The sequence below is a fragment of the Bombina bombina genome, chromosome 1 (genome assembly GCF_027579735.1).
Source record: "Bombina bombina isolate aBomBom1 chromosome 1, aBomBom1.pri, whole genome shotgun sequence".
NCBI classification, from domain to species: domain Eukaryota; kingdom Metazoa; phylum Chordata; class Amphibia; order Anura; family Bombinatoridae; genus Bombina; species Bombina bombina.
Window position 1 is genome coordinate 891,503,406 of NC_069499.1, and position 24,768 is coordinate 891,528,173.

The 24,768-nt window shown below is 40.1% G+C and overlaps 1 protein-coding gene across 2 annotated transcripts in view; it reads left to right on the forward strand.

The window, feature by feature from the left end:
* The window catches only part of LOC128646111 (dipeptidase 2), a 191,899-nt gene that overhangs the window by 76,030 nt on the left and 91,101 nt on the right, over nt 1-24,768 (forward strand). For both annotated transcript variants that reach the window (XM_053699562.1, XM_053699563.1), the window contains exons 2-5: nt 792-993; nt 9,685-9,811; nt 11,384-11,513; nt 22,876-23,017. In XM_053699562.1, the coding sequence (XP_053555537.1) occupies nt 836-993; nt 9,685-9,811; nt 11,384-11,513; nt 22,876-23,017 (557 nt within the window). In that variant the 5' untranslated portion in view covers nt 792-835. The remainder of the gene's footprint in view (nt 1-791; nt 994-9,684; nt 9,812-11,383; nt 11,514-22,875; nt 23,018-24,768) is intronic.

Here is a 24,768-nt window from a genome sequence, read left to right on the forward strand (position 1 = left end):
CACCCACAAACCATGCCCCAAACCACGCCCCCACCACTCCCATTTGTCCAGGAATTGGCTGGACAAAAGGTGGCAACCCTTGATGTGGTGCTCCAGTAATGTGTACGCTACCTATATAGATATCTCTTAAACAAAGAATACCATGAAAACAATGTAAACTTGATAATAGAAGTAAATTGAAACCTTTTTTTAAAATCACAAAAAATGTGTGTTTCATATCCCTTTAAATCTAGGCTCCAAAATGTAAGCTTCTGCAATTATAGGAAGGTGCATGATATGTATTTAGTATTTAAAGGTACATTATACAACAATTTACATATAACTGCTTGTAATAGAAACTAAAATAAAGAAGAATAGGCACAGATACTGATCTAAAAATCCAGTATAAATCCTTTTAAAAACTTACTTAGAAGCTCCAAGTTATGCACTGTTGATGAGGTTAGACAGGGACACCCAGTAAAAGGGGCTGAGAAAGCAGGAAAAACAGACACTCCCCCTCCCCTGCATAGGAGAAGATCCATTACACAAACAGGAGCAAGCAGGAGTCTGTAGACCTGGGTCTACAGTTGATACTTTGGGGCTTGGTTAAGAGTCTGAAAATCAGCACAATGTTATTGAAAAATAAGTAAAACTAAAGATTGTTACAAAAACACCCCACATGGGTTATATAAATGGATCATCTACAATACATTTATGCAAAGAAAAAGTGTACAGTGTTCCTTTAATGCCACCTTTAATAGTGACTGTTACTGACTTTGTACTTAATATGTTCTGCTTTATCCCATTTCAAGGCTGAAGACCACCAATCTTTTGATCCACCTGCAGAGTCTTGGACATGGCATGCATGAGATTCCTTGGGTCTCTGCTAGTATTCTGTTGGCCCTTTACATGGATTTTTCTCTGTGTTCTAGCCCCATTTGTGTTGTCTTACAATGATGGTGACTTAATGCAAAAAGCAATTAGCCTCATGGAGCAGTTCCCTCTAATTGATGGGTAAGTAAATATGAGGTGAAGTGCACATACATATATCTTTTAGTGAACAATTAAATACCAACTAATAACTTGCCAGTTGAAATATGTAGAACCTTTGCTAACTGGACAGTGAACACCTTGTAAAGTACAAGTTATTTCTGTTGTCTTTGCTTTAGAATAGCATATCTGCCAGGTCTAAACATTTTGAAATAAATCTTGTCTACTACAATTGCTTTTCAATAGCCAAACTCCACCCTCCACTTGTCTCTTTTGGAGGCTCTAAACCGAGCTTGAGTCTGCAGCTGACAGGGCTAGACATGGTCATTATGTTTGTATAAAGTGCTTTGTTTTACATATATTTGGTTAGATTACGAGTGTATCGCTAACTGTAGCGCACAAGTGATAAGGGGTATTTTGTGGCTCTTTATGTACAACAGAAATAGCGTGCGTATTATGAGTTGAAAGTAAATGCTTTAAAATAGGCGCAATTGAATTTAAAGTGTATCCGGTTAGCGCAACTACAGAGCTCTGGTTAACTGTTACACGAGACAAAAAAGTGGCACAAAAAACATTAAAAATACATTTAACAGAACAGTTACACTCATAATAACACTGATAAAAATTATATATTAAAAAAAAATTGCATAAGAAAATTATAAGGGTTTAAAGATATGAGGTCTCAGGTGTTAAAAAAAAAGCTACAGAGGGCTTTAACTTAGTTATACATAAATATACCTGTCTAAATGTGTTACAAGGTCTCAGGTGAGAATGGGGAGCAGGTGTGTTAAATTTGGTGTTATCACTCTCACACTCTCATACTGGTCACTGGAAGTTCAACATGGCACCTCATGGCAATGAACTCTCTGAGAATCTGAAAAAAAGAATTGTTACTCTACATAAAGATGGCCTAGGCTATAAGAAGATTGCCAATACCCTGAAACTGACCTGCAGCACGGTGGGCAAGACCATACAGCGGTTTCCCAGGACAGGTTCCACTCAGAACAGACCTCGCCATGGTCGACCAAAGAAGTTGAGTACACGTGCTCAGCGGTTCCCAGAGGTTGTCTTTGGGAAATAGATGTATGAGTGCTGCCAGCATTGCTGAAGAGGTTGAAAGGGTGGAGGGTCAGCCTGTCAGTGCTCAGACCATACGCCGCACACTGCATCAAATTGGTCTGCATGGCTGTCGTCCCAGAAGGAAGCCTCTTCTAAAGATGATGCACAAGAAAGCCCGCAAACAGTTTGCTGAAGACAAGCAGATTAAGGACATGGATTACTGGAACCATGTCCTGTGGTCCGATGAGACCAAGATAAACTTATTTGGTTCAGATGGTGTCAAGCGTGTGTGGCGGCAACCAGTTGAGGAGTACAAAGACAAGTGTGTCTTGCCTACAGTCAAGCATGGTGGAGTGTCATGGTCTGGGCCTGCATGAGTGCTTCCGGCACTGGGGAGCTACAGTTCATTGAGAGAACCATGAATGCCAACATATACTGTGACATACTGAAGCAGAGCATGATCCCCTCCCTTCCAACATGATAACGACCCCAAACACTCCTCCAAGACGACCGTTGCCTTGCTAAAGAAGCTGAGGGTAAAGGTGATGGACTGGCCAAGCATGTCTCCAGACCTAAACCCTATTGAGCATCTGTGGGGCATCCTCAAATGGAAGGTGGGGGAGCGCAAGGTCTCTAACATCCACCAGCTCTGTGATGTCATCATGGAGAAGTGGAAGAGGACTCCAAGACGACCACTGCCTTGCTAAAGAAGCTGAGTGTAAAGGTGATGGACTGGCATGTCTCCAGACCTAAACCCTCCCGTCATGGAGGAGTGGAAGAGGACTCCAGTGGCAACATTGATATTTAATAAAGTGTTATACCTTGTATTTACTGTAAATATTTCACTTTCCAGGGTTCTGCACTTAGGGGAATATCTTCTATGTATTTTTAAAGAGATATTCATATATATATATATATATATATATATATATATATATATATATATATATAATATATATATATATATATATATATATATATATGTTAACTCTATTACCTTGCTTATGGTACCATATGATATATAATTATTATATAACGTCACACACTTCCTCTTATGTTGAGCTTTTTACAGATGTGAAATAAAAATCTATATCTGGAATATATTATGTTGTAATGTGCATCTTGTTTAAGAATGGGAACAAGAAATGCTGGCAACATACATGGCACGCAACAGAAAAAAGCAGAAGAAAACATTAGAAATACTATTGCAATGTGTAATCTTTTAGTGTCAGGAAACATTGGGGTACCACATGACTTGGCTGAGGGTGTTACACAGAGTTTGAGAGTGAAAAAGATTACAATGTGCTTATCATACGCTCCTTTATAGGGACATTGCAGTAAAATTAAAATGCATGTCAATATTAGCAAGAATGCTTCTAGTAAAAGCTGTCTCTGTTTCAATTATAGGTTGTTGTTTTTTTACTGTGCACCGAAACTGGTGTGTATTGTCTGAGCAATGATACAAATCATCATTGACACGAAGAATGAAAGGACCAGTTATCTGTGCAGAAGCAGCGTTTGTATGCAAGTAAACATCTGTTTACATATGCTGCATAAATCATATGCACTGTAAAAGTATAAGCATTTTTGCTAGTCAGTACTTGAAATATACTAAACTACAGTTCAGTTTTAACTACAGTGTCACTTTAAGCATAAACTCTTTATATATAATGTGCTATATTAATGTATTATTTTTTTGTAATTTTCCCTGTTTGGGCCTTGCACCCAGGCCTGACTGGGGTTAACTGCCTGTGACTCTGGTGACAGTGCATCTTCCTGAGAGTGCTGGTTTTCACCCAGGGCTGTGCATGTTGCAGGGTCATAGGATGTATACCCGGTCCGGCCTGAGAGTGCTGACCCCATCCGTGTTTTGTATATGTTTGGGGAGATTACATAAGCCTGTGCACCCTCCATTTTTTCACAGTTGTTTGATTGTGAGCCTGCATTGTGTGGCTGTTTAGGGACCCAGGTTTTTTTGGAAGAGACCTTGACGAGGTACCTGGGCTTTTTCCATTTGGCCAGATGCGGTAACTAACTCTTCCATTGCTGCTTTTTATCTTAGTTGACAGCTTGTGAGTGAGTGCTGGACTTTTTCTGTGTGTTATATTAATGTATTATTTTTTTTGTAACTTTCCCTGTTTGGGCCTTGCACCCAGGCCTGACTGGGATTAACTGCCTGTGACTCTGGTGACAGTGCAGCTTCCTGAGAGTGCTGGTTTGCACACAGGGCTGTGCATGTTGCAGGGTCATCGAATGTGTCCCCAGTCCGGCCTGAGAGTGCTGACCCCACCTGTGTTTTGTGTATGTTTGTATATATATATATATATATATATATATATAAATATAATCACTGCACCTGGAAGGAAGCCACTGGTGCCTTAAAATTAGGCACCCTTGTTTAGTCTCCAAGACACCTTTTTAGTGTCCTCCTTCTTTCACTCATTCGACACCACCAGCTGCACTACTACTATGATGTTATTGTATATAATCTCGTCTTCAAATCTAAACAGTTACCCATAGAAGAACTTAATTTATAGGTTAAATAATTAAATTTGAAGGAGGGTTATGTAAAATTTTAAATGGAATATGATAAACAGGAAATCCATTATTTTGATCTCTGTGCTTATAAAAAATATTCAGAACAGGGCATTTTCTTTATACCAAGTTATATTCTAAACCTACTGACAGAAATTCGTTCTTCCATCCTCCTCCTCTAAAAAATGGCACATTGAAATCTCAGTTACTCCGAGTCATCAGGTATAACACAGAGGATGATAACAAGAAACAACAGCTTGAAAATATTAAAATTAAATTCCTTGCACGTGGGTATGAATAAAGTGAAGTAGATAAAGAATTGACAAAGATAAAATTAATTGAGTCAAAATGAATTGATATCCAAACCACAGAAGACAAGGATACAGATTATACAATTACGTTTTTGACCACTTACACTTCACCGAGTCCAGTGGAGGCTCCTCCATTTGAGCACACTCGCACGTGCCCCCCCCAGCAGCCCAGCCCAGAAGAAAAAAAATATAATTTTTCCAATAGCCCCCTATTGAAAAAATTATATTTTTTTTGACCCCCAGAAAAAAATACAATCCAAACTTATTTTCTTTTTATTATTACATGTATTTATTTACATGTAGTAAGTTACAGTATAATTATATAAAGAATACAGCCTGTAGCCTGGCCCCTGTACTAATTTACTAGTCTATCTAACCCCTAACCGCACGTGCGATAGCTAAGCTATTGGCACTGTGCTATGCGCATTCTAAATTTGCCTGCTGCGCAGCTCTCAGCCTCCCCATCCCCATAGTCTGCTGTTCGCACACTTCAGCCTGTGCGAGGGGTGGGAGGTGTTATGAGAGAGACAGGCAGCAGGCCAGCAGCAGCCAGTGACAGAGAAGAGCGTCATCACTTAGTCACGTGATGACGCTTGACAAGCTCCTCCCAGCTCAACGGCGCGAAATCTCATTGCAGAGATAGAGGTTGAGCTGAGAGGAGCTCTCTGGACTGGAGCAGTGGAGTGGAGCCTCAAGCAAGCACCAGTTTCAGAAGAGCAGTCTAAGGAGGTAAGAGCAGGGGCGGAACTACCTATCTAATTACTTGCAGCGTTGGGGTAAATAATCAAAAGCACACTGACTCAGTCTCAATCAGCAGTTGTACCGAAGGGAAGAGGGACCGTCTGTGGCCAGATTAAGTGCTGTCTAATTGCTGGGAGTGCGGGGACCCACATGCAGTGAAATGAAAAGTTACTACTAGCAGTCAAGGGTCAATCTTGGGTAAAGCCTTTACTGAGGGTTGACCGCTAGTTCATTTCACTGAATATGGGTCCCCGGCCCGCACTCCCAGTAATTAGACAGCACTCAATCTGGCCACAGACGGTCCCTCTTCCCTTCGGTACAACTGCTGACTGAGTCAGTGTGCTTTTGATTATTTACCCCAAAGCTGCAAGTAATTAGATAGTTAGCACAGGGACTTCCTTCCAAGTTGTGTGTATGTATAGATAGTACAGGTTAAGGGATTGCTGCATGGTGGGAGCCGTTAGCGAGGCAATTGTATTTGAATTGTCACCTCAGCAAATAAATCTAAGCAGCCTGTTGAGGAAAGTGTGCACAGAGATTACTGCAGCGCTTCTCTAACAGAAATGTGCGTTTTATGGCTGTCTTGACCTGCCGGGTTATAAAGGTAAGGACCTTCCATGTGTTGAACTGAATCTCTGATTTATTGTTTGTATTGAGCTGACAGTCACCTCCGTAAATAAATCTGCCAAGCCTCTCTCTAAAAGTAAGCAGGGAACCACTTTTGCTAATTAACCCTTCTAGTTCCAGTAGGGACTGTTAAACCAGGAGCCGTCTTAAGTTACTGAGAAGAGTTTTAAGACCATTTTTTAAAACAACATTTCATTCTTACTTGCTGTCCTAAAGTTTATATCACACAGTCACACTGACATAAGCTGCAGTTACAGTGTGTGTATGTATATGTGTGTGAGTGTATATATTTGTGTGTGTATGTATGTATGTATGTATGTATATGTGTGTGTGAGTGTATATATTTGTGTGTGTATGTATGTATGCATGTATATGTGTGTGTATGTATATGTGTGTGTGAGTGTATATATATATTTGTGTGTGTGTGTATGTATGTATATGTGTGTATGTATATGTGTGTGTGAGTGTATATATATATATTTGTGTGTGTGTATGTATGTATATGTGTGTATGTATATGTGTGTGTGAGTGTATATATATATATATTTGTGTGTGTATGTATGTATGTATGTATATGTGTGAATGTATATGTGTGTGTGAGTGTATATATATATATATATATATATATATTTGTGTGTGTATGTATGTATGTATATGTGTGTGTATGTATATGTGTGTGTGAGTGTATATATATATATATATATATATATTTGAATTTGTGTGTGTATGTATGTATACTATGAGTGAGGTCTGTCTACCTTTATTGGGGAAATGATGAACTTCTGAAAAAACTTAAAAAAGCTGAGCCCAGACTGCTCTCTCTTTTCTTTTTTCTTTTTGTAAGAACCACAAACAGAATTATTGGTGTTTAAAGGGGCAGCTCTCTACAACTGTCACATTACACAGTTTTGTGTAATGACTGATTAAAGCTACATTTATTCAGGCAAAATCTTTTAAGTTATTGTGGCATAAAACAACTTTAGATTGTAATATAAAATATTTAACTGGACTTGGAACCCAAATGTTTCCTTTCATGATTCAGATAGAACAATTTTAAACAACTTTCCAATTTACTTCTGTTATCTAATATGCTTTGTTCTCTTGATATCTGTTGTAAAAAAGGATACCTAGGTAGGCTCAAAAGCAGCAATGCACTACTGGGAATTAACTTATGTTTAGTGCCTGCACATATATGCCTCATGTCATTGGCTCACCCAATATGTTCAACTAGCGCTCAGTGGGATATTGATGCTCTTTCAATAAAGGATACAACGAGAATGAAGCACATTTGATAATATAAGTTATATATAGATATATATACATACACACACATTAAAATGGGCGGAGCCATCTGAGGGGCGGGGCTAGTGCTCCCCCATCCTCAAAAGTCACCAGCCGCCACTGACCGAGTCCAGAAATACGGCAAATAATTAATAACTATTGACATCTCGTCAACTGCTCCACATCTATAACAGTACCCCCACATAAGGCTTCATATATAAGACCAGACATCGTCTAACCTACACTTCAGACAGAGGGGCATATGTATCAAGCTCCGAATGGAGCTTGATGCCCCGTGTTTCTGGCGAGCCTGCAGGATCACCAGAAACAGCAGTTATGAAGCAGCGGTCACAAAGATCGCTGCTCCATAACCTGTCCATCTGCTCTGAGCAGGCGGACAGACATCGCCACAATACAACCCGATCGAGTACGAACGGGTTGATTGACACCCCCCTGCTGGCGGCCTATTGGCCGCGAGTCTGCAGGGGGCGGCGTTGCACCAGCAGCTCTTGTGAGCTGCTGGTGCAATGATGAATACAGCGAGCGTATTGTTTGCCATATTCAGCGAGCTCTGGCGGACCTGATCCGCACTGTCGGATCAGGTCCGCCAGACTTTCATAACTAGAGGCCTTAGTCATCTACCTTATTTTCTTCCAATGTAGGCTTTACTATTTTGGTAAGGTGAGTACCACTTTTAGAGTAACACCTGCCAATCATAAGAGTGCAATACGCAGAGCCCTCAAAGAGACCTAGTCTGAACAACCTGTGTTGAGACACTTTATTGAAAAAAAATCATACTGCGGTTATGATAAAGACTGTCCTGATTGACTGGATACTGCCTTTAAGAAGAGGTGGCAACAGGAAAAGTGAATTATTAATATGTGAAACAAGGTGCATTTAGAAATACATAGAACATATTCTGCTATGTGCTGAACATTGCATAAGCTGTTTGTAAATAATTTCAGTGAAAAACCTAAAATTTAAGTTAACGATTTTTTTTTATTTGATCGCATTTAGCGGTGAAATGGTGGCGTGAAATATACCAAAATGGGCCTAGATCAATACTTTGGGTTGTCTACTAAAAAAAATATATATATAGTTTTGATAGGTAAATATAAAAAAAGGTCTATTTCTGTTTGAATGTAGTGATGGCAAAAATGCTAAAAATGCTCTGGTCTTTTGGGGAAGCAGGGGCGGACTGATCAGCCGGGCAAATAGGACCTTGACCGAGGGCCCAGCATGTCAGGGGCCCACAAATGGCATTTCCCTGGCTCCTGGTGTGCTGCTTAAGTTTGGGCTGACAGCTGCCCTATCATTTACTAAGAACTTAAGAGTGGGTTTAGTGGGGGCCCAAGCCCCAGAGTGGGGGCCTTGTGCCTGGATGTGGGGTTTATTGCTGGGGGGCAATAGGGTGTGGGGGAGCCCTGTCGGGGGTCTGTCACTGTGAGGGCCATGGAGTATGGGATCTAGCCCTGGAGGTTGGGGACCCTGACTCTGGTCCTTGACGTTGGGGGTCCTGGTCCTGGAGGTTGGTGGGCATGAAGCACAGGGCAGGGAAGCTACCATGTTCATTTGCATACATTTTGATACATTTGGGTCAGTGTGAGATAGTAGGGGCCGTTCCCTAATTTTTGCCCGGGGCCCTGGTCGGTCTCAGTCCGCCCCTGTGGGGAAGTTTTTGTCTGAAATGCCCGGTCCTTAAGGGGTTAATCATTTTTATTAGATGGTGTTATGATTGTAACTATACTTTGTGATGTGTTTTGTGCAACTTTTTTGACTCGAGTAACAGAGCTCTGAAGTTGCACGATAAATTCACTTTCTTTCGACTTGTAATGCATGCGCTACTTCGGACGTGTGCAAAGAGCCGCGATAAACCCCTTTTCGCTTGTGTGCAACTGTTAGTGATTGCATTTACTTTCAACTCGTAATACTAGCGGTAAGACAGATGAGCGCAAAGCCTCACAATAAAACCCCTCTCGCTCAGGCTCAAACGTTTGCACTCCACTCATAATCTAGCTCAATGTGTCCAACCCCTTTGTTATGTACAGGTCCAATGGTTCATACAATGGTAATTTACGTGTGTATCAACCCCCCTCCTTGTGTTAATCCCTTTTATATAGCGATACATTATCTGCATAAAAGTTCTCTTTATTATTTACAGGCACAATGACCTCCCACTTCAGCTTAGAAGATATTACCAGAATAGACTGGAAAGTATAAACTTAAAGACATTGAACAGCACAAAAACCAATATAAAGAAGCTAAAAGATGGACACGTGGGAGCTCAGGTACAATAAAGATATATCCAGACACCCAATACATAATATCCACATTTATTTAGTCTCTAAAATTGCTCCCCAAATGGTAGATTCACTGTGTGAGTTGTAAAATGTATGTGAGGACCTAAATTACAACAAAGTACATATTTGTAGATGTTTTATAGACAACAGTAGTGCAGTGCATTGCATAATTATACACTGCCTGGACATTACAAACTAGAATTAAAATAGATTTCATTGGCATTTTGTGGCATTTGATTTTTTAGGGGTTAATAGTGTAGTTTATACTTTGAGATGTGGTGGAATGTTGGTTTAGGGGTTATTAGTATTTTAGGTAGTTTTTGTTGTGGGGGAATGGCGGTTTAGTGGTTAATAATATTTTTAGGTAGATTGCAATGTGTGGGGATGGCGGTTTAGGGCTTAATTTTATTTTTAGGTCGTTTGTGATGTGGGGGATGGTGGTTTAGGGGTTAATAGTGTAGTTTAGACTTTGTAATGTGGGGAGATGGCGGTTTAGCGGTTATTACAGTAGGGACTTTTGGTGATTCAGGTTAGTGTGCGAGTAGGGTGTCAGTTTTTTTGTTGTTTTTTTTTTAGTTTTTTTGCTCCATTGACTTCTATGGAGCAGTAGGTTATTGCGCTTGCGGTAAGTCGCATTAGCGCTAGAGCAATAATTTTTTACTTTCAACTTGTAATACCAGAGCAACTCGACTCATGAAAATGACTTACCGCTAGGGCAATTAGTTAGCGGTCCACTTGTAATCTAGCCCACAATTTTAAAAACGTTACTATCTACTTTCATTATAAAATTCTGCACAGTCTTTATATGCACACTTTCTCAGGCACTAGCTCCTCCTTAGCATATGCAAGAGTTTGCAGCATATATGTATACGAGTCTGTGATTGGCTGATGGCTGTCACATAACTGCTCATTTGAAATTCAGGGTGTTATTGTATTGTCTTTTTATAATGCATGTGTTGATTATGCAATGCTATTGTATTTAATGCTCTTTTAATTATGCCTTAAAGGGACAGTAAACATTGTAGACAATATTACAGCCTTCCGTATGAAAATAAATTTAGAAATAACGAAATTAAGAGCTAAAACTATGGTTACCTAGTTATCAAAGCCATCATCTTTGGAGCGGCAAATGACAACGCTCCCAAATGTGCAGTTCAACTACATGGAGCATGCTCCTGTGCTAGGTAAAACTGTATTTTGCTTTACCTAGCGCAGTACATGTAGTTGAATGGCGCAATTGGCCCATGACGCACTATTTAAAAAAACTGCTGGAGCAAAAATGATAGCTTTGATAACTAGGTAAGTATAGTTTTCAGCCCTTTATTTATTTTTAAATTGTTTTTTATACAACTTTTTTTCAAACATTGTCTACAAGGTTTCCTGTCCCTTTAATCTAATAATCACTTTAGGAGGTCTTCCCACTTCTTCCTGTTAAAACTGTCCTTAACTGATTCATGTTATGTAAAAACTACAATGCGCCCCAGTTCCAACTCTGAAGAGTTATAGACAAGTCAGTTCTTACTTTACAGCTGTCCATAATGTTGCCAAATTGTCTTCTAGTTCTGGTCAGCCTACGTTTTGTGCAATGCACAGGACAAGGACGCGGTGAGACTGACCCTGGAGCAGATTGATGTCATCAAGCGAATGTGTCAAAATTATGAAGATTTTGAGTTTGTGACAACATCTCAAGGTGAAAGAGCATTAGTTTTGTAGCTCACAAGGTGCTATGGACTCCAAAAGCTTAAAAGGACAGTACATGTTTTTTTTTTTTTTAAACAGCATTGTTTAAAGCATTTCCTACCTCTATTCTATTCCCCAATATGGCATCTGGATCAGAGCTCGCCTGTCTACCACTGCGTTTTTTTAAATAACAACCCACTTTCGATAGATATAGCTGTTAGTTGTTTTATCCAGCTCAGGAGCACATTACATTAAATGGCGATATCAAGCGGAATGTTTTTTGACAACTCTGTGACATGATTTTTTTTAAAGAGAGGTGGGATCTGAAAAGTAAACCAGATGTCATTTTGGGGTAGAAAATAAAAGGAAAAACTGCTTTTAAAAAGGTGAGTCTCAAACTAAGGTTATTAAAGGGATACTAAACCAAATCACAAAAGAAAAATGTGGGTTCAGTATCCCTTTAATTGTGCAATGTGTACTGTACAATGCTGTTACAAAAAATCAGCTATTCTTCATAAACGGGGAGAGTCAACAGCTGCATTCATTACTTTTGGGAATTCAGAACCTGGCCACCAGGAGGAGGCAAAATCACCCCAGCCAAAGGCTTAAATACATCCCCCACTTCCCTCATCCCCCAGTCATTCTTTGCCTTTCATCACAGGAGGTTGGCAAATAAGTGTCGGAAGATTAAAGATAGTCTCTTATGGAGGGTAGTACTCTTCGAAATGAGACTGGAGTTTTAAGTAGTCCTGCCAGCCTCTCAGTGAGAACATGGAGTATTTCTGCGAAATCATCCCGACTCTTATTACCAACTCCTTAGCAATCAGCGTTGATGAGTTTCGTTGCCTGCTTTGTTCACTCAAGTCCATGTTAGAAGCAATGCTTCCATCTGTCACACTTGAAGGTCTGTGTTCCTGTTCCACAGTGTAGATTCCGGTAAGATCGTTTAATTTTACTTCTATGTGTGAAATGCAATGTAAACGAAGAAGCAGGGTCTTAGTGGGACTCCTTTATCTTATGGAATCAAGGGTTAATATCTGCTGAGGGGGGTTATTGAATAGGGGGGACTTTAATTATGTTTGTTATGTGATTATGTCTGCTAATGTGTAGTTCGCTTGGGCTCGTGGCTATTCGGAACATAACAGCCTTTTTTGTCTGGCTGCGCGGGCCTTGTGGTCTTGGCAAGCTTTTTTCTGGCCTGCACAGTGTACCTTGTGACTAGACGTGGTTACGTTCTTAGTCTCTATTTCTGTATTCCTGACCGCGCGGCGAAGGGGAGAATCTGTTTCGCTAGTGTCTGGGTCCTTGGAGGTGGTGAGTGCCCCTTTGGAGGTGTAAGGTGTCGTTTTTATTTTTTATGTCCATAATTCCTATCCAAGTTATGGAGGATTCTGATTTTTTGGAGACGGATCTTTCTGATTCAGATTCTACTTCTTGCGAAGAGTATGAAATGGCCCGGGTAATCCATGCCCATCAGTTATGTTCCGCATGCTGCTTTAGAGTGCTCTTTTCTCCCGATACTAGGAATTTAGAGTCCACAGAGCCATCCGTCCCTGGGGACCACATATCCCGCGGGGCGGGTGCCCTAGAACCTTCTTTGGCTACGCAAGCAGGTGTCCCTAATGCCTTTACCCCTTCTCCAAAAGGCGGCTTGTTTCCTCCAGAGGTTACGGCACGGTTCCGTGTGGCCATTTCTATGGCATAGTGTCTGTGTTCTGTTAACCAGGGCTCGTCAAGCGGGGGATCGTCTGGGTCAGTTCAGCCCTCTGGGGAAGCAATGTCCTCTGAGGCATCAGGGACCCAAGCCTCGGGTCCGGGTCGGCAGTTGCCTCGACGGAGGTAAGTCTTGCTTTTTGTTATAGACTGGCATGCCTTCATGTCCTGCTGAGGCATGTTTTGGCGGTGCTGGAGGATTCCACTCCTGATGAGTTGAGGGGTCCTCGGTCTTCTGCCCAGGATGACAAGCTGGGTTAGACGTGGGGGGATAAAGTAATCTCCTTCTCATCTCCAATTTACCTTTTTCTTTGGGGTATCTTATTCCAGTTCTGAGCTTCTGGAGAATTGGACCTCTGACTGGCTGGTCCTGTTAGTGTGTCCGTCCTTCTTGGACGTTAACCTGCGGGTGTTGCCCTCTTTTATTTTGATCCTTGATGACGGTACCTCTTCCTTTCGGGTCGAGGCTGTTTTGGCCCTTTGTCCCTTTTCCTTGGGACTGGCCTTCTGGTCATCGGTTCAGGAAGTTAGGGCCTTTTGTCTTTTCTACTTCCTTCGTCTGCTCCAATTTTGGAGCTCTGCAGGTTATGTTGTCTCCTTTTTTCCGGTGTTTGCCCCTGCTTAGGCATTTTGGGTTTTCATTCGACAGGGGTTAGACTGCTCGTTCATTTGTAAATTCCTCAAGCTGTAGGTGCTTCTGGGAAGCTGATCCTGAGAGGATCTTGGAGACTATTGTTATCTTCTCAATCCAGGTTTCTAGGTTTGAGCTCTGATGTCTTGTACGTTTGCCTTAGTCTTTGGACTTAATGGGGTTGTCCCTAGAGCCTTTAGGGGTCAACCAGAGTAGCTGTGTGGCTTTCATCGTTGCCTAGCACCCTTTAGGTTGGGAGTTTGAATCCCGCTGTGGGTGTCTTTAAAGCACTCTGGGGCTGGGATGCTTACGTGAGAGTTCAGTGTCCCAGGTGCCTTGGATCTGACTGTGATTGCATTGCCTGTGGTGCAAGGTCTGCTCCGGATGGGGTAACCTGGTGGTTCCTCAGGGGTTATTAGTTTGTTTAAAGCTGGCTCTGGGTTTCCGGTTGTCCAGGTTTTTGTTCCTTGTCTTTGACTGGACATTTTGGGGTTCTGTATCCAGATCCCTTAGGACTGGTTCAGGATGGCCTAGTTTCCCGGTTCCGGCACATCTCCTGTTCCTACGGTCGGATTTTTTTCTCTCTCTTATTGGAGAATTGGACATTTCTGCTGGGCCGACCGTAGTGGCCGGATGGTTCTTTCATTCGTTACTTGACCTTTTGAGTCCATCTACAGCTTTACACTCCATTACTGTGTGCGGGTGAGCTGTTCTGTTTTTGTTTCCCCTCCCTTTGGGGTGAACTTGGCATTCCTTTTTCTTTCTCGGTCCTGTTGGGTTGTTCCCCCTTCCTTGCGTGCAGGATGTCAGGGGAAGGGCTGGATATCTTTGTCATGCCATTACTGTAGTTTCAGAAGAGGGTCTCCTTTTGGGAGTGTCCTTAGTCATCGGGAAGGGAGCTGCGACTGGGTTCTGGAACCCGAGCTCTATTTGGGGGGGCTGGATCCCCTCCTGTTTCCTGACTGCGTATCTTAGATAGATCTTGTGAGCCTTCCTTAGGTGGGAGGCTTCATGGTGGATTCCTACTCAGCAGGCAGTTTTTTCTCTGCTAGTTCTGGGTACTTTTCTTCCTGCTTTTCTTGGGAAAGTATTGTTCTGCACTACTTTGGAGTTTTTATTTCTGAAGACGGTCCTGTGCAGTTCACTAGCTTGGTTAGCTAGGGTTGGCGACTTGTGTTCGCTTAGATCTCCTTTGCTGCAGGGAACCTGTGGCTTTCAAAGGAGCATATTCAGATATTCTGATGCTGTTTTTTCGCGGCTCCCGGGGACTTATTTCTGGGTTGAGAGCCTGCGGGACATTGTCCCCCTCAGGGGCTTTTGGGCTCGGTCAAGTCTAGTGATCTGAGCGGTCTCTAGCAAGGGCCTTGCTGGTTCTACTGTTGGGCAGTTACTTGTGCCTTTTCCTTTTTGTCCCTTCTGCTTCGGGTGAAGCAGTTTTTTTGTCGGGAGTTTGGGTGTTTTCAGGCTATGGTGCCCTTAGAGTGGGCCGCCTTTTGTACCTGACCGTTTTGCATTCAGTGTCCTCTATAGCTTGGGTATGGTTTTCCCAAAAGTAATGAATGCAGCTGTGGACTCTCCCCGTTTATGACGAAATACTTAAATTATGCTTACCTGATAATTTTTTTTTCTTCAGACGGGGACGAGTCCACAGCTCCCTGTCCGCGTTTTTTATATGGGACGGCTGTAATTTTTGTTTTTGTTCTTCTGGCACCTTTTTTCACCCTGATATTTCTCCTACTGTTCCTTGTTCCCTCAGCAGAATGACTGGGGATGAGGGAAGTGGGGGAGGTATTTAAGCCTTTGGCTGGGGTGTCTTTGCCTCCTCCTGGTGGCCAGGTTCTGAATTCCCAAAAGTAATGAATGCAGCTGTGGACTCTCCCCATCTGAAGAAAAGAAAATTATCAGGTAAGCATAATTTAGGTTTTTACTGCTCCTTTAACTCAGGATTTAGATTTATTAGTTGCATTACTCTGTGCTAAAGTCTACATATTGGTATATATTGTTCCATAAAATATTCCTAAAAAAAGAGAAAGTAGACTATTTTATAATAAAAAAAATGGTGCAAAATAGTGAAGAAATAGGCAGTTGGGCACATATATTATGTATAGGGTGACCATATTGCCGCTTTAAAAAGGGGCGCATATGAAAAATACATATGTCAGGGCTGTTTTCATTGCTTAAAGACATGTTTTGTATAAGAACACTGACATATGTATTTTTCATGTGTCCCTTTTTAAAGCGGCAATATGGTCACCCTATGTAATACAATATCTATACTATAATCGCGTTTGTAATGTGTCCGTTGGTATTGCCAGTTGCGATTCTTTAACCACCTGGATACAGCATAGGAAAACCTGAAGCCTTTAAAAAAAAAGCACGCAACCACCCGCACGAAATAAATAAAAAACACATAACCACCCGCATGAAGTATAACAAAAAAAAACTAACCTCCTGCACAAAGTATTAATAAACACCAAAACCGCCAACCCAACATCGCAAAATAATAAAGTAATTAACCCCTCATCCGCAAATAACATTATTAAAATATTAACCCCGTAACCGCCAACCCCCCACATCACAATAAACATAACCCCTAAACCACCAACCCCCCACATCGCAATAAACCTAATTAATCTATCAACTCCTAAACCACAAACGCCCCACAATGCAAATAACTAATTCAATCACTAAGCCCCCTAACCTAACACCCCCTAAATTAACCCCAATACTAAGTTACAATTAAAATAAAAACATTAATTTAAAAATAAAACCTAACATTAAATTACAAAAAAAATAATCTAAAATAACAAAAAATAAAAAAACTCTAAAGTTACAGAACAAAATAAACAAAATGATCAAAAATAAAAAAAATTAAACCTAATCCCTATGAAAATGAAACCCCCCCCCCCCAAAAAAAAATATAAAAACACCCCTAAACTACCACTAGCCCTTAAAAGGGCCTTTTTTAGGGCATTGCCCTAAGTTAAACAGCTCTTTCACTTTTAAAAATTACTAAATCCCCCCTAACAGTAAAAACCCCTCACCCACCAAACCCCTCAAAATAAAATATAACACTAACGCCTAGATTTGGAGTTCTGCGTTAGCCGTCAAAAGCAGCGTTAAGGGCTCCTAACGCTGCTTTTGGCCGCCCGCTGGTATTTAGAGTCAGGCAGGAAAGGGTCTAACGCTCACTTTCAAGCCGCGACTTTTCCATACCGCAGATCCCCTTACGCCAATTGCGTATCCTATCTTTTCAATGGGATCTTCCTAACGCTGGTATTTAGAGTCTTTGCTGAAGTGAGCGGAAGATCCTCTACCAACAAGACTCCAGCCTCAGAAAAAAGTCAGTAGTTAAGAGCTTTCTGGGCTAACGCCGGTTTATAAAGCTCTTAAATACTGTGCTATAAAGTACACTAACACCCATAAACTACCTATGTACCCCTAAACCGAGGTCGCCGCCACTATAATAATTTTTTTTAACCCCTAATCTGCCGACCACACACAGCCGCCACCTACATTATCCCTATGAACCCCTAATCTGCTGCCCCTAACATCGCCGACCCCTATATTATATTTATTAACCCCTAATCTGCCCCCCAACGTCGCCGCTACCTTACCTACACTTATTAACCCCTAATCTGCCGACCGGACCTCGCCGCTACTCTAATAAAGTTATTAACCCCTAAACCTCCACACTCCAGCCTCACAAACCCTATAATAAATAGTATTAACCCCTAATCTGCCCTCCCTAACATCGCCGCCACCTAACTTCAAGTTTTAACCCCTAATCTGCCGAACGGACCTCGCCGCTACTCTAATAAATGTATTAACCCCTAAAGCTAAGTCTAACCCTAACCCTAACACCCCCCTAAGTAAAATATAATTTTAATCTAACAAAATAAATTAAATCTTATTAACTAAAGTATTCCTATTTAAAACTAAATACTTGTAAAATAAACCCTAATATAGCTACAATATAACAAATAATTACATTGTAGCTATTTTAGGATTTATATTTATTTTACAGGCAACTTTGTATTTATTTTAACTAGGTACAATAGCTATTAAATAGTTATTTACTATTTAATAGCTACCTAGTTAAAATAATTACAAAATTACCTGTAAAATAAATCCTAACCTAAGTTACAATTAAACCTAACACTACACTATCAATAAATTAATTAAATAAATTACTTAAATAAATTACCTACAATTACATACAATTAAATAAACTAAACTAAATTAGAAAAAAACCCCACTAAATTACAAAAAATAAAAAAAGATTACAAGAATTTTAAGCTAATTACACCTACTCTAAGCCCCCTAATAAAATAACAAAGTCCCCCAAAATAAAAAAAATTCCCTACCCTAATCTAAATTAGAAAAAAAATATCAATCCTAAGATTGATCAGTTGTACACCTGGATAGCACTCATCCCCTAATCAATGGTGGCTATAGTATTGGACAAGATTTAAGATATCCTAGGAGAGGAAAATTTTATTAAAATATAACCTTTATTGGGTAATTAAAAGAAAAACAATGGAATACCACACACACACAAGAATTAAAAACACAGAGTTGGGTCAGATTCACACAATGTGAGAAGTGGTTGTTTATCACAATAAATCTAGCAAACTTTAATAAAAGAGTTACGTCAGGGAAAACTCAGTATGTTTATGATAAACATGGACACGCAGGGGTTAACAGATATGTATTGGACTATTGCCACTCTTATATCCACTGCAATGTTCCAATGTGGTATCAGAGATTCATGAACTTTGTTCAATGATTGTCCTTAGTATAATATGAGCAGATACAGATTGTTATCTCATATATGGTAGATCAGAGAAGAGATTTCCACTTATTAGAATCTGAGGGGTTAAAGTAAGTACCTTATTTACCTCTAATTCTGTTCAGTTATCAATTATTTGTATCCCATAGGGGATTAAATTTATGTTAGACAAGAACAGAGGAATTAACGGTTTTGAGAGTACTGTTGATATAGAACCACACTGATCTGTTATAGTGTCAGATCCACCAATGTTGAATATATACTGTAATATTGTCTGTGACTGAGATGTTAACTACACATTCCTGGATCTTGTATATTAGAAGGCTTGATAAAATTTATTTGCACTTCCTCTCCTAGGATATCTTAAATCTTGTCCAATACTATAGCCACCATTGATTAGGGGATGAGTACTATCCAGGTGTACAACTGATCAATGTTAGGATTGATATTGTTTTTCTAAAAGTACCAATACACAGCACCTTAGCCAATTTGGAAAATAGTGAATCTGGATTATCTATATATAACGCACAAGGTTATTAATATTTCCAGTGGATAATAGGCTACCCTAATCTGTAAATATCAGCAGTGCCATTAGTATTCTTGCTTCTCCTGCCTAATCTAAATTAGATTGAATCAGCCAATCAGATTCAAGTTCAATTCGATTGGCTGATCTAATCAGCCAATCATATTGAGCTCGCATTCTATTGGCTGTTCCGATCAGCCAATAGAATGCAAGCTCAATCTGATTGACTGATTGGATCAGCTAATCGGATTGAATTTGAATCTGATTGGCTGATTCAATCAGCCAATCAGATTTTTCCTACCTTAATTCCGATTGGCTGATAGAATCCTATCAGCCAATCGGAATTCGAGGGACGCCATCTTGGATGACGTCACTTAAAGGAACCTTCATTCGTCGGTAGTCGTCGGAAGGAAGAGGATGTTCCGCGCCGGAGGTCTTGAAGATGGAGCCGCTCCTCGTCGGATGGATGAAGATAGAAGATGCCGCTTGGATGAAGATGTCTGCCGGTCTGGATGTCCTCTTCTGCCCGGATAGGATGAAGACTTCTGCCGCTCCGGATGTCCTCTTTTGGTCCATCGGTGCCCGGCTGGGTGAACACGGCTCAAGGTAGGGAGATCTTCAGGGGGTAGTATTAGGTTTATTTAAGGGGGGTTTGGGTTAGAGTAGGGGTATGTGGGTGGTGGGTTGTAATGTTGGGGGGTGGTATTGTGTTTTTTTTTACAGGCAAAAGAGCTGATTACTTTGGGGCATGCCCCGCAAAAAGCCCTTTTAAGGGCTGGTAATAGAGCTGTTAACTTTTGTAATTTAGGGTAGGGAATTTTTTTTATTTTGGGGGACTTTGTTATTTTATTAGGGGGCTTAGAGTAGGTGTAATTAGCTTAAAATTCTTGTAATCTTTTTTTATTTTTTGTAATTTTGTGTTTTTTTTTTTTTGTAATTTAGTTTAGTTTATTTAATTATATGTAATTGTAGGTAATTTATTTAATTAATTTATTGATAGTGTTAGGTTTAATTGTAACTTAGGTTAGGATTTATTTTACAGGTAATTTTGTAATTATTTTAACTAGGTAGCTATTAAATAGTTAATAACTATTTAATAGCTATTGTACCTAGTTAAAATAAATACAAAGTTGCCTGTAAAATAAATATAAATCCTAAAATAGCTACAATGTAATTCTTTGTTATATTGTAGCTATATTAGGGTTTATTTTACAGGTAAGTATTTAGTTTTAAATAGGAATACTTTTGTTAGATTAACATTATATTTAATTTAGGGGGGTGTTAGGGTTAGACTTAGCTTTAGGGGTTAATACATTTATTAGAGTAGCGGCGAGGTCCGGTCGGCAGATTAGGGGTTAATACTTGAAGTTAGGTGGCGGCGATGTTAGGGAGGGTAGATTAGGGGTTAATACTATTTATTATAGGGTTTGTGAGGCTGGAGTGTGGCGGTTTAGGGGTTAATAACTTTATTAGAGTAGCGGCGAGGTCTGGTCGGCAGATTAGGGGTTAATAAGTGTAGGTAAGGTAGCGGCGACATTGGGGGGGCAGATTAGGGGTTATTAAATATAATATAGGGGTCGGCGATGTTAGGGACAGCAGATTAAGGGTACATAAGTATAATGTAGGTTGCGGCGGTGTCCGGAGCGGCAGATTAGGGGTTAATAGTATAATGCAGGTGTCAGCGATAGCAGGGGCGGCAGATTAGGGGTTAATAAGTGTAAGGTTAGGGGTGTTTAGACCCGGGGTACATGTTAGGGTGTTAGGTGCAGACTTAGAAACTGTTTCCCCATAGGAAACAATGGGGCTGCGTTAGGAGCTTAACGCTGCTTTTTTGCAGGTGTTAGGTTTTTTTTCTGCCCAAACTGCCCCATTGTTTCCTATGGGGGAATCGTGCACAAGCACGTTTTTCAAGCTAGCCGCTACCGGAAGCAACGCTGGTATTGAGGGTCAAAGTGGCGGTAAATATGCCTTTACGCTCCCTTTTTGGAGCCTAACGAAGCCCTTCAGAGAACTCTAAATACCAGCGTTGTTTAGAAGCAGCGCTTGAAAAAAAACACGCGTAGCTAACGCACCCCTTCGGCCGCAAAACTCTAAATCTAGGCGTAAGAAAACCTAAACTACCCATTGCCCCTAAAAGGGCATTTGTATGGTGGCTTTTTTTTATTTTAGATTAGGGTTATTGGGCTGGAAAAGAGCTGATTGCCCTTTAAAGGGCAATGCCCATACAAATGCCCCTTTAGGGGCAATGGGTAGTTTAGTTTTTTTAGTGTTAGGTTTTTTATTTTGGGGGTTTGGTGGGTGGGGGGTTTTTACTGTTAGGGGGTAACTGGTAATTTTTGTAAGTAAAAGAGATGTTTAACTTAGGCCAATGCCCTATAAAAGTCCCTTTTAAGGGCTATTGCTAGTTTAGTATTAGATTAGGGGGTGTTTTTATTTTGGAGGGGATTTTTTATTTTTATAGGGGTATTAATGTAGGTTTACATTTTTTATTTTAGATAGCTTTGCTTATTTTTTTTCTGTAATTTTACTTTTTTTATTTTTTGTAACTTTAGCTTGGGGGTTTGTATTTTTTAAACAAAGACTGCCCTCTGGGTAGGCTTATCGCCTAGTAGATAATAAAAGAGTTGGCATTAAGCAATATAGTTATATGCTAGTAAGAAAATATTTTACATGTATTTGTTGTGATCTAATAGAATACCGTTTACACATGGTTGTATTTGAAATATTTTACTTAAATGATTGATGCCCACAGCTGAACTGCAGTTTTTATGTTTGAAGTATTGGAACAGTCATAATTTCCCCACTGACACAGAGCGGCCCAGTCTTGCTAATGAAAATATTTTGTGCTTAAAAGCTGCCAGAACTGTCTGAATGCAGTGATGTTGTTACTGAAAACAGAGCATGTCTGGTTGGAAACATACAAAATTAAGAATAAAATAAATGGCTAAGTGTAATATTGCACATTTACAGTTAATATGCACAGTACAGTATGTACAGTAAGCTGAAGTCATCTGGAACCTGTGTTGTATTATGTTGGTTTACTAGGTTGTTGCCTGCAGATTATATTCCAAAACAGTATTATTAGTGACTCTAGAATACTGAAAAATCCCTTCAGTTCAAAAACTATAAAAGAGTATCTGTTAAACAGGTTAAAAATAAATTAACATGAAAAAAGGTCAAAGCGACAGTGCAGTCAGGCAAATAGCTTTTAAGAGTCTATGGCAGACATCCTCAAACTTGACCCTCCAGAGGGCTTGGAACTACATTTCCCATCATGCTCAATCTGCTGATATGCTGGCTAGCATCATGGAAAATGTAGTTCCAAAACCTCTGGAGGGTCAAATTTGAGGATGTCTGGTCTATGGTATTCCAAGCAGCTGCAGGAAAACCCTTTAAAATGGGACTGGCTCTGCCCCACCTCCACTGAGTTTGATTTCTGCTGTTCCCCCTTGTTTACATACATTTTCTATACATATTCATATTTTCAGCATATGTGGCAGTTTCAGCAGCCAAAAAAATCTTTTTCAAATGAAAAAATAAAGGTAAATGAGCTATTTATAAGCAAATTAATACACTCCAACATGTAAAATGGATAATGCATTAACAAGGAGAATATTTTATGGTACAATCTCCCTTTAAGTGATCTTGCACTTATAATATTCTGTATTTATATGCTGTACATATAGTATTATATTGTAATTCTGTTTTTTCAGGTATTACTGACACCAAGAAGGTGGCCTGTCTCATCGGGATAGAAGGGGGACATTCCATAGACAACAGTCTTGGAGCTCTCAGGATGTTTTATGATCTAGGGGTCAGATACATGACTCTGACCCACACCTGTAACACACCATGGTAACGGCTCAGACACATCTGTACAACTCTGTAGAACACAAAATAAAAAAAATAGATCCTTACTTTATAAGAACATACTGTATACCTGATCACTAACCTTAAGAGTAATGTGACTGCCCAAATCCTGATTCCACAACTATTTTTCTATATTTACATGCATGATAGGTGTTGTTTCTTCTGTTAAGTGTGATCAGTCCACGGGTCATCATTACTTGCGGGATATTAACTGCTCCCCTACAGGAAGTGCAAGAGGATTCACCCAGCAGAGTTGCTATATAGCTCCTCCCCTCTACGTCACCTCCAGTCATTCTCTTGCACCCAACGACTAGATAGGATGTGTGAGAGGACTATGGTGATATATTTAGTTTTTATATCTTCAATCAAAAGTTTGTTATTTTATAATAGCACCGGAGTGTGTTATTCCTTCTCTGGTAGAATTTGAAGAAGAATCTACCTGAGTTTTTCTATGATTTTAGCCGGAGTAGTTAAGATCATATTGCTGTTTCTCGGCCATCTGAGGAGAGGTAAACTTCAGATCAGGGGACAGCAGGCAGATTAATCTGCAAAGAGGTATGTAGCAGTTTATTATTTTCTGACATGGAATTGATGAGAAAATCCTGCCATACCGTTATAATGTAAACTCAGCCTTGAATGCAGTAGATGTAGCTGATATCAGGCTGTCATGTATGTATATTTTACACTTCAGTTTTCTGGGAAATGGTACTTCTCTGGCTTTTAAACTGTATACATAGACTTAACCTATTTTGCAGGGACTTGCAATAGGTTTTAAATGACAATTAATTATTGAGGTAAAACGTTTTTTTGCTGGCATGTAAAAACGTTTTTTTCTCTGAGGTACTGGGTGAAAAAATGTTTTGGGCACTTTTTTTCCACTTGGCAATAGTTTTGATTTAAATTAGAGCAGTTCACTGATCCCTCTCACTGTTATGTGTGTGGGGGAGGGGCCATTTTGGTGCTTTCACTATGCATCAGAAAAACTCAGTCAGAGGTTCATTTTCTTCCTGCATGATCCGGTTCATCTCTACAGAGTTCAGGGATCTCAAGAGTCTTTTTTGAGGGAAGTAATCATTCACAGCAGAGCTGTGCTGATTGTATTGACTGTGATATAAAAAACGTTTATTTGTGTATTTTTTTCTGCTGCCTGGGTTAGTTATCATTTGCTGAGGGGAACAATCCTTTGCTAAAACTGTATATTCTGACAAAGATTGATGCTATAACTTAATTATTTTATCTGTTATAATATTTTCTGTGCTTCTTAAAGGCACAGTTCGTTTTCATATTATTTGTAAATTACTTTGAAAAGTATTTCCAAGTTGCTGTTTATTTGCTAGTGTGTTAAACATGTCTGATTCAGAGGAATATCTCTGTGCTATATGTGTTAATGCCAAAGTGGAGCCCAATAGAAATTTATGTACTAAATGTATTGATGCTACTTTAAAAAATAGTCAATCTGTACAAATTGAACATATTTCACCAAACAACGAGGGGAGAGTTATGCCGACTAACTCGCCTCACGTGTCAGTACCTGCATCTCCCGCTCAGGAGGTGCGTGATATTGTAGCGCCGAGTGCATCTGGGCGGCCATTACAAATCACATTACAAGATATGGCTACTGTTATGACTGAAGTTTTGGCTAAACTACCAGAACTAAGAGGTGAACGTGATCACTCTGGGATGAGAACAGAGTGCGCTGATAATGCAAGGGCCATGTCTGATACTGCGTCACAGTT